The following is a 10,362-nucleotide window of genomic DNA, read 5'->3' as shown; positions in this document are numbered from 1 at the left end:
GGATGAAGTGAGTCCATCAACCAAATATGATTCGGGTTTTATTTATAACGCGTCGACAACGAGGCCGCCAGCGCGTGGCCGTCATCAGGCCCACACGTGTCGGCCCGATATTATCGCCTCCATCCCTTCCCTCCACTCTATCTCGCCGACTCGCCGTCACCCTCCATCCACCCTTGACTTCTTTCTCGTCTATATAAGGGGAACCAGGGAAGAGCAGTTTCTCTACTCCCTCTGCTCTGCTCTGCTCTGCTGCTTCGCATAGTTCACCTCATCCATCTGTTCATCAAGATCAAGAAGAGAGATCGATCATGGGCGCCGCCACCTGCATCGACATCATCCTCGCCATCATCCTCCCGCCCCTCGGCGTCTTCCTCAAGTTCGGTTGCGGGGTAAGAATCAGATTCTTTGCTTTCCTTGGTTAATTTATTCCTTTTTTTTGCTTGCTCGTTTGCTTTGCAGGCAGATTCTCTCTGGTGGGAGAAGAAAAGGTTCTAATTCGTCAGCGATTTTTAATTAATTTCTCGACCTCTTGCAGATTGAGTTCTGGATCTGCCTCTTGCTCACCTTCCTGGGGTACATCCCCGGCATACTCTACGCCCTCTACGTCCTCACTCAGTAGAATCAACTGGTTCCTATATGTATTTTTCTTTCCTGATGATGCAAATTCCTATGGTGTTTCCTTGGACTGTATGAAGATGAAGACGAAGCTCTCTGTATATGTATTATGTATGGGTGTTCCCAGATGGGAGTTTCTTTGTAAAAGTATGATCCCTGTAGAAGTTTGCAATCTGTGACAAGTATCTACACGAGTTTGTTTCTCACTTGTTGCCTCAGCTTTTCCTCTATAAATAAAGAAGCATCGGGTTTCTACTGTGAAGTTAATCTACAAAAATGATTTTTATATATATATTTTAGATCTTACGATGCGAACTTGATATGCATCCTTTTCGGGACTGTTGAGCGAGCATCACAGGCTCACAGCTTTACACAAGGAACAAAAATAAAGTAAAGATAAAGAAGGTCATGAGGGACCTGGCGGATTTCTCTATTTTGGATTGTGGGTTCCAGTGGTGGGCCGTCATGGCAAATGGATGGAAATGCTTGGGCCTGCTACGAGCGTAGGAAAAAAAAAGAGCCCGATCGACACTGTGCCCGTGCATGAACCCTAGCCTCCGGGAGCCCGCTCCTCATCTGCCCTTCTTCTCTTGCGTTTACCGCTAGTGAGCGCCGCTAGGCAAAGCTCGAGGTGAGATGCGTGGGGTGATGAGGCACCACGGGCCATTGATATGCCATGTGGAGGTGCGAAGTGTCCCGAGAATGGTGTAGGCGCAAGGGTCGTAGCGGATGGGCTCGATCTTGGTTTCTCCGGACGTGTTGTCGTCGACATCGAAGTCCACACATTTAGCTAGTTGTGCCCATGCTATCTGGGCTGCCGTGTGTGAGCCGATGCTTGAGATTGTGTAGTCCAACTGAAAGCTTTGTGCCGATCCCGGTTGGTGCCAATGTTATCGGTGTCTTATGGGAGCCATTTCCTTCTTGAAGGTGTCATGGTGGAGCTATGTACCCTGTGATCGGGAGCGTCATTTGATATTTGGGTGGAAACTTGATCTCTCTGGGGAGGTGACGACAACAACTTTGTCGCTACCTTTTTGAAGGCGTTGTACTTGGAGTACTTGGCCCTTCCCAAGTGAAAAGTTTGCGAATACTGTGCACGTTTACCTTTGTAGTCGAGGATGGTGGATGCCGAGGCGACAACTCGATACGGTGAACATGAGCCTAGGTAACAGCCTCAGATGGCTCTGCAATGACGACTCTATGGTGTCTTTTTGTGGCCTAGCAACGGATTTATGACGTACTGGTGCCGCGAGGATAGCCGAGTCGACACGATCTTCGACTCATTTATCTTCCCCTCTCTTCTATCGGCTTCTACTATCTCCTCTCTCTCTCTCTCTCTCTCTCTCTCTCTCTCTCTCTCTCTCTCTCTCTCTCTCTTGCACGCAACTAAATATTCTAGCACAACATGTTGTCATGACAATCGGGCGAAAATTCTTTTCTTTTTGGAGGCGTTGCTGACTTGGGTATGACTCGTCGGGTACCCACTGTTAACATACCTGGTGCATCCCAATTGGAGGCCCACCCAATGACTTGCAAGGACCACAAAGCCCAGTATATTTCGGCAACTATGAAGCATTCATATCCGAGATTCTTGGCATATCGAATAAGGAAGAGCCCACGATTAGAAAACCCTAGAATTTTCCCTATCATGTAACCAACCCTGTCACGGTACCCAAGACCGAGCCTCCTATAATGGCAGATAGACTCATTTAGACTCTGAGAGATCGCAATCTACACCACCACAGCCATCACAACGACATTGTAAATTTGAACAATAATGGAGATCAGACAAGAAGGAAGTAGGGTATTACCCTCTCGGGGCCAATCGTGCCTTCTCTTCGCTTGTCAGCCAACGAAATTGCCACCATACCTCTCTACCTAAAACCTAAGTCCATCAACCATGGGTATTGTAGTGGATACACCACGTCAATTGGCGTCGTCTGTGGGGAGTCTGTGCGATGGATTCACGGTTCTGTTTCCAAGGAGCGGATCTACTTTGGATCCCTCACGTTCATCCCACACCCGTCAGCCTCACGCCCGGCCTTCAACTCCTTCCATGAGGGAATCGATCTGGCGCTTGGAGATCTGCATTTCCACATCAACAAGGCGGGCATCCTTCACCTCCCGAACCCGATCCATTGGACTCTGGGGGAGTTGTCCTCTCCATCAGATACTGTGGCGCCCTCCTTGCCATCTTCCGTTGGCCCCTCCATCGAGCCGAAATCGACCCCAACATCAATCTTATGCATCTACTACGACACCTACCACGTCGTAGGACCGAACGACTTCACCAGGGATCGCGACGATGGCTCCACTGACCACGAGAGCTACAACATAGGCTCGCACTGGATACACTTTCAATGTGCGGCCATCGACCCCGTCACCAGAGTCAACGATGGAAATGGCTAACCGGTCAACTGGATCACCGTCACCATCCCTACGGAGGCTGGAATAAGGCAAGGGATGTTCTAAGCTAGGCTCGACCCCCATGTGGGGTCCCCCAAGGTCGGGGCTAGACAAATCCAGATCTTCATCTGGCATAAGCCTAACCTAGAGCTTGAGGGCCTACAAGGAAAGAATCGGTAACACAACAGTGACTCTATGACTCAAAGAAGCAATACAAGCTCATAAAAGAGTAAAGAACCAAAGTATTACAAGCAGAGATCACTAACCTGACACAACATCAATCAACGGAAGGAAAGTTATGTTATTCTAAATAGCAAGATAGCAAAAGGCCTAAGAGGCCAGGAGCATAATGACGACGTCCCAGCCCATAGATTCTAGACTGCCAACTGGAAACCCCAAGCTACTCGTCGATGTCGACCTAGAAACCACCATTTGTCGAAGATACTTCGTCTGAAACAAAAGCATGACAATCTGAGTACAGAACTGAGCAAAGACTTAATACAACATGTTAGCAAAGCTGGTATGCGAGGCTTTATGTAGATCTTCTTTTGCGCAAAGCCAATTTTCTTTTGTAAAATAAGAGGGAGTAGAAGATAGACTACTCAGATCATTTAAAAGAGGATAATGGGGCGATATCACTAGCTCTAATGATCATCATATTGAATCCACCGATATCTTCATCATCAGCTGAACCTATCAACTAGGATCACCTCCTATATCAACCTAGAGGAAGCATCTCGAGCACACATTGATTCCAAGTTTTACGATTAGGTTAAAGTTATCTATGATCATATAATCCATCACCAAGTCGTCTGTAACCGTGGACACGACTTTTCTAAAAGATTTAACCCTACAGAGGTGTACAACTTTACCCACACGCACCGACCGACCGAACTGGTTAAAATGAATTGGGGACGCCATATCTACAACATATATTTGCAATAGTTTAGACTAATGTTTATGACAAATTGAGTTCAAATTTTAATTCAACAAAATTTAAAAACTAGGTGAACTCCCACTCAAAACAATATCCCTCGAATTGTCTTAGTGATCACACGAACCAAATCCACCACACCAAGTCCGATCATCATGAGACAAGATGTAACTTCAATGACGAACACTCAAAGTGTTCATCATATCAATCATATGATTCATGCTCTACCTTTCGGTATCACGTGTTCCGAGACCATGTCTGTACATGCTAGGCTCGTCAAGGCCACCTTAGTATCCGCATGTGCAAAACTGGCTTGCACCCGTTGTATGCACTTGTTGAGTCTATCACAACCGATCATCCCGAGATGCTTCGAAACGACAAGTCTTGGCAACGGTGCTACTAAGGATGAACACTTTATTATCGTGATATTTTAGTGAGAGGGATCATCTTATAATGCTACCGTCGCGATCTAAGTAAAATAAGATGCATAAAAGGATTAACATCACATGCAGTTCATATGTGATATGATATGGCCCCTTTGTCTTTGCGCCTTTGATCTTCATCTCCAAAGCACGGACATGATCTCCATCATCAACGGGCATGATCTCCATCATCGTCGGCGTAGCGTCAAGGTCAATGGCGCCGTCTTCATGATTGTTCTCCCATGTAGCAACTATTACAACTTCTTTGAAATACTACTCAACATGAAATTTAAAGACAACCATAAGGCTCTCGCCGGTTGCCACAATACAATAATGATCATCTCATACATATTCATCATCACATTATGGCCATATCACATCACCAAACCCTGCAAAAACAAGTTAGACGTTCCCTAATTTGGTTTGCATATTTTACGTGGTTTAGGGTTTTCGAGTGAGATCTAATCTACCTACGAACATGAACCACAACGGTGATACTAGTGTTGTCAATAGAAGAGTAAATTGAATCTTCACTATAGTAGGAGAGACAGACACCCGCAAAGCCACTTATGCAATACAAGTTGCATGTCGAGCGTGGAGCAAATCTCATGAACGCGGTCATGTAAAGTTAGCCCGAGCCGCTTCATCCCACTATGCCACAAAGATGCAAAGTACTCAAACTAAAGACAACATAAGCATCAACGCCCACAAAACCATTGTGTTCTACTCGTGCAACCATCTATGCATAAACCTGGCTCTGATACCACTGTAGGGATTCGTTGCATAGAAAACAAAAATTTTCCTACCGCGAGAACACAATTCAAGCCAAGATGCAATCTAGAAGATGGGAGCAACGAGGGGATGAACGAGACTCACCCTTGAAGATTCCCAAAGCCTACAAGATGAGGTTCTTGTTGCTACGGTAGACGATCACTTGCCGCTTTCAAAAGCGCGTAGAAGATCTTGACGGTGCCACAATCGGGCAGCACCTCCGTACTCGGTCACACGTTCGGTGTTGATGAAGACGACGTCCTTCTCCCCGTTCCAGCGGGCAGCGGAAGTAGTATCTCCTCCTTGAATCCGGCAGCACGACGGCGTGGTGGCGGTGGCGATGGAGATCTCCGGCGGAGCTTCGCTAAGCGTTTGCGGGAGAGGTGGAGGAGGTGGGGCGGCTAGGGTTTGGGAGAGGGGTGGCCGGCCTCCTTGGGGTGCGGCCAAGGTGGTGGTGTTGTGGTGGCCGGCCCCCTCCCCTTGGCCCCTCATTATATAGGTGGAACTCCCAAGTGTTGGACTACAAGTCTTCGAATAAGACCCCAACCCAAAACCTTCCATGTGTAGGGAAACCTACCCAAGGTGGGATTCCCACCTCAAGTGGGACTCCCACCCTTCCATGAGGGTGGCCGGCCACCCTTGGTGGAGTCCACCCGGGACTCCACCCCTCTAGGGTTGGCCGGCCATGGGAGGTGGAGTCCCTTCGGGACTCCGCCTTCCAAAGTGATTTCTTCCGGACTTTTCTAGAACCTTCTAGAACCTTCCATAAATGCACCGGATCATTTTCAAACTTATAAAATGACTTCCTATATATGAATCTTATTCTCCGGACCATTCCGGAACTCCTCGTGATGTCCGGGATCCCATCCAAGACTTCGAACAAAACTTCGAACTCCATTCCATATTCAAGTTCTACTAATACAACATCAAACCTTAAGTGTGTCACCCTACGGTTCGCGAACTATATAGACATGGTTGAGAACTCTCTCCGACCAATAACCAATAGCGGGATCTGGAGATCCATACTGGCTCCCACATATTCAACGATGACTTAGTGATCTAATGAACCATTCACATACGATACCAATTCCCTTTGTCACGCGATATTTTACTTGTCCGAGGTTTGATCATCGGTATCTCTCTATACCTTGTTCAACCTCGTCTCCTGACAAGTACTCTTTACTCGTACTGTAGTATGTGGTCTCTTATGAACCATTCATATGCTTGCAAGCTATTTAGACGACATTCTACCGGGAGGGCCCAGAGTATATCTATCCGTCATCGGGATGGACAAATCCCACTGTTGATCCATATGCCTCAACTCATACTTTCCGGATACTTAATCCCACCTTTATAACCACCCATTTACGCAGTGGCGTTTGATGTAATCAAAGTACCTTTCCGGTATAAGTGATTTACATGATCTCATGGTCGAAAGGACTAGGTAACTATGTATCGAAAGCTTATAGCAAATAACTTAATGACGTGATCTTATGCTACGCTTAATATGGGTGTGTCCATTACATCATTCATATAATGATATAACCTTGTTATTAATAACATCCAATGTTCATGATTATGAAACTCTAATCATCTATTAATCAACAAACTAGTTAAGAGGCTTACTAGGGACTCATTGTTGTTTACATAACACACATGTATCAATGTTTAGGTTGATACAATTATAGCATGGTATATAAACATTTATCATAAACACAAAGATATATAATAACCACTTTTATTATTGCCTCTTGGGCATATTTCCAACAATATCCTCTTGTACTTCAAATACAAGGATCTCTCGCAAGAGCGTGTGTGTTTCAACTAAATTATCAGGTACCTTCATTACTAGAAATCCTTCCTAATATATATGAGAATATGATGCTGCCTAAATCAAATGTATTTATATTATTTAGGAATGGATCTAGCATGGACGCCAAGCATTGGATTAGGAACGTGCATGGAGATGGCACCTGTAATATCCCAGGTTTAGAGACGATCGAGGGGTAGATTTTAGAAAGGGATGTGCATTGCATAGCAAATTCTGGGGAAATTTCGCGCTTTTAAACAAAAACTGCATCGAAGGGGGACAAGTTTCTCTCTTGACACCTTACAGGGTTAGGGTTTCGAGGGTGCGACAAACTTGCATCTCACTTAACTAGATTAGGGTTTTGAGTTGAGAGGGGAGAGTTTGAATCACTAATTTAAGTTGCATGATTGAATCCTAAGTTAAGATAGTTGATCAAGCTCAAACCAAATTTGAATTTGAATTTCAAATTCAAACATCAAGTTATTATCTCATAATTCAAACTTGAGATAATTTAATAAACAATCTTTAATAATCAAGATATAAATAGAACAAATAATATATAAAGCTCATTAGAGAAAACTTTGAGCTTTATTGATAATCACACACATTACAATGTCATTACAATATTCATAAGTGAAATAAAAGAATAATACAACACATTACATAAATGGGCAGAATAGAAGAAAGGAAAATAAAGAAAAATTACAAGTTAATATCCTAGTCTAAATTCTACAAGATCATCTTCACTTGATCTTGTATATGATGAATTCCATGTCCATTTTGCTCAATTGATGATCCCTGCACACAAACACAAAGAAAGAAAATCAAGTGTTATGCCAAGTGGCATAGCCACTTGGCAAATTCGCAAAGAAATTGAATTGGAGAGGATATGCACATGGATCTGCCGAGCTGATCCATCTCCAAGTCCTGGTACACCACACCAGGCCACACACACACACAGGCAGCTCACAGTACATGTGTGCATGCTCAACACCAAGGCATGGGGTGTGCATGCATCACAGCACAAACACACACCAGCGAGTGAGTCACAAGCCGAACCGGACCAAGTCTGTCGACCAGGGGGAGAAGAGGCCAGCCATATATAAACCTCTTCAACAGTGAACCCTAGCCATTCCATCGGCAGCATCTCCAAAGAGTAAGAACACCAAGAACAGGAAGAACGGCCAGAGCTGTTCAACCTGTCTAAAATCACCACTGAACCAAACCAAGATTCACAAGCTTGCAAGGAGGAGAAGGGCAGGCAAATCAAAACCACCAGAAGCAATCCTCTACACCAACAACTCATTCTAGGAGCTGGAGTGAGGTATAAACCAAATCAACCTGAGCAAAACCAAGTTTTGCTCATATATAAGCATGCTATGCATCACAAGAGCACGTAAGGGTAGGAAACCCAGATTGTATCATCATTTGGCTATCCAGTCATTTGGTTGAAGCAAACAGAGAAAACAGCCAGTAGAAATCATCCAGGAAACACTGGTTATGTCCACACTGGGACATAACCAGAGAAATCCAACATGGATTCAAAGCCTGGCTAGCTAACAAGCTCACTTGACAACCATAGCTAGCTAAGCCATCAGACATGATAGACTATCATGTGTCTATCTAAATTTGTCAACAGCAAGAGCAGCTGGCAACCAAAGATGGTCAGGCCAGTAAGCCATAATCCATCACAGTTAGCCACAGAGATAGTGGGAGCTACCACCGACAGACACCAAGTGGCTGTCAAGGCCACCTCAACCACAGCCAACAATTCCAGCCAACACATCATCACCCGTAAGGGTTCAGAATGGACTAGGGTTCCCAACAAAGGTTGGCATTCCTCTAGCCCAAACAAATTAAATCTATTTGATCATTACTGCTCAGCAGTTCACCACAATTATTCATTTAAGCCAAGCCAAATAACACAGATAAATGAATATACAAGTAATCAACACACCAGAGCTTTGCATATGATCCAGAGGATCACTGCAAGCATCAGATTATGCTTGAGCAAGCAACACCATACACCAGCACAAGCCGAGTAGGGTCACACGAGCCACTAGGAAAAGCCCTAGAGGGGTTGAAACAATGAGTCCAGCATCAAGCATCTGATGATCAGTTGATCATCAGGGCTTGACAGAGCATGAAAATTACATACTAGAGCCAAGCCTAGTACTAACCATCGATCATATAAATGGAACAGCCACAGATCATGAACAATTGCATCACAGATAAGCAAATACGTTAGTGACAGTGAAGCAAAGCCCCGAGAGCACCACACAGATGGCACTGGTTCTTGCAAAGTTGCAAGAATTTACACATAGCCATCTAGCCTGGACAAGATAATTGAATACACTTGAGAGCCTAACAAGAGCAGTAACAAGAACAGAAGCACAGGGAGAGATTCAAGTAAGAAATGCATAGCAGTAGCAGCGCAATAGCACAGCCACACAACACAGCAGCATGAGCACAAGCTAGCAAGCCGCAGCAGCAGCGCATCGGCACGGCAAGCATCTCCACATGGGGATGAGGCCAGTGACCAAGCCAGATGTAGGAGAGAAGAGAGTAGCGCAGAGAGGGAGAGAAGGAAGCGAAGGAGTACTCACTGGTGGTGCGTGATGAAGGGCGCGGCCATGGCGGCCACGGCGGCACACGCCGGGGGCACGGCAGCGCCAGGCCAAGCCAAGCCACAGCAGCGCCGCAGCTACCAGCAACCACGGCGTGGCACACGGCCGCACCGCAGCGCCAGGGACGCCGACGAACGGCGGATCTTCGCGGATCCGTGCGGCCGAGGCGCAGATGCGTTGGGGAAGAGTCGAGGTGGACGCGAGCGTCAAATCGACGCGGACCACCAGGTCCGCCGTCGAGAGGCGGTCCAGATCCACATCTGATCGTCGCCGATGATTGCCGGAGGCGGCCGGAGCAGGGCGACGACGGCGGAGGCGATTTCGGTGTCGCGGGAGCCCGAAGGGGAATTAGGGTTACGGGGTAGAGGTCGACGAAGCGACTGGGTCGGTTGGACCGAGCCCACTGGGCTGGTCCAACCTAACCAGCTCGGCCGCCTGACAAGTGGGGCCGAGGGGTATTTTTGGACATTTCCAAAATACCCATTTAAACAAGAATTTCCAAGAATTTTATAAAATAAAATATAACTCCAAAAAAATAAATAAAAATATGAAAATGTATCAGCATAAAATTCTCTACCTAAATAAAATATCAAAGAGAATTTTTAAAGACAAAGAAGAATAAGTCTTAATTTGATGATTTAAATAACGATTTAAATCACACATATAATTTTCAATAATAAAAATAAGTCCATTAATGCCTTTGGACTTCAAAACACCTTGACAACATTTCAAGGTTGGATTTACCCTAAATCAAGTATCCCTAAGATGTTCTTAGTA

At 45.5% G+C, this 10,362-nt stretch overlaps 1 protein-coding gene across 1 annotated transcript; it reads left to right on the top strand.

Moving 5' to 3' along the window:
• Positions 1 to 209: 209 nt before the first annotated feature.
• LOC124707995 (hydrophobic protein LTI6B-like) lies at positions 210 to 877 on the top strand. Its single transcript, XM_047239683.1, has 2 exons — positions 210 to 389; positions 536 to 877. The coding sequence occupies exons 1-2, from the start codon at positions 309 to 311 to the stop codon at positions 617 to 619; spliced, it is 165 nt and encodes a 54-aa protein (XP_047095639.1). The 5' UTR covers positions 210 to 308; the 3' UTR covers positions 620 to 877.
• Positions 878 to 10,362: the final 9,485 nt, after the last annotated feature.

The sequence above is a fragment of the Lolium rigidum genome, chromosome 4, assembly GCF_022539505.1.
Source record: "Lolium rigidum isolate FL_2022 chromosome 4, APGP_CSIRO_Lrig_0.1, whole genome shotgun sequence".
Lineage (NCBI taxonomy): Eukaryota > Viridiplantae > Streptophyta > Magnoliopsida > Poales > Poaceae > Lolium > Lolium rigidum.
This window is presented reverse-complemented; position numbering and strand designations above follow the sequence as displayed.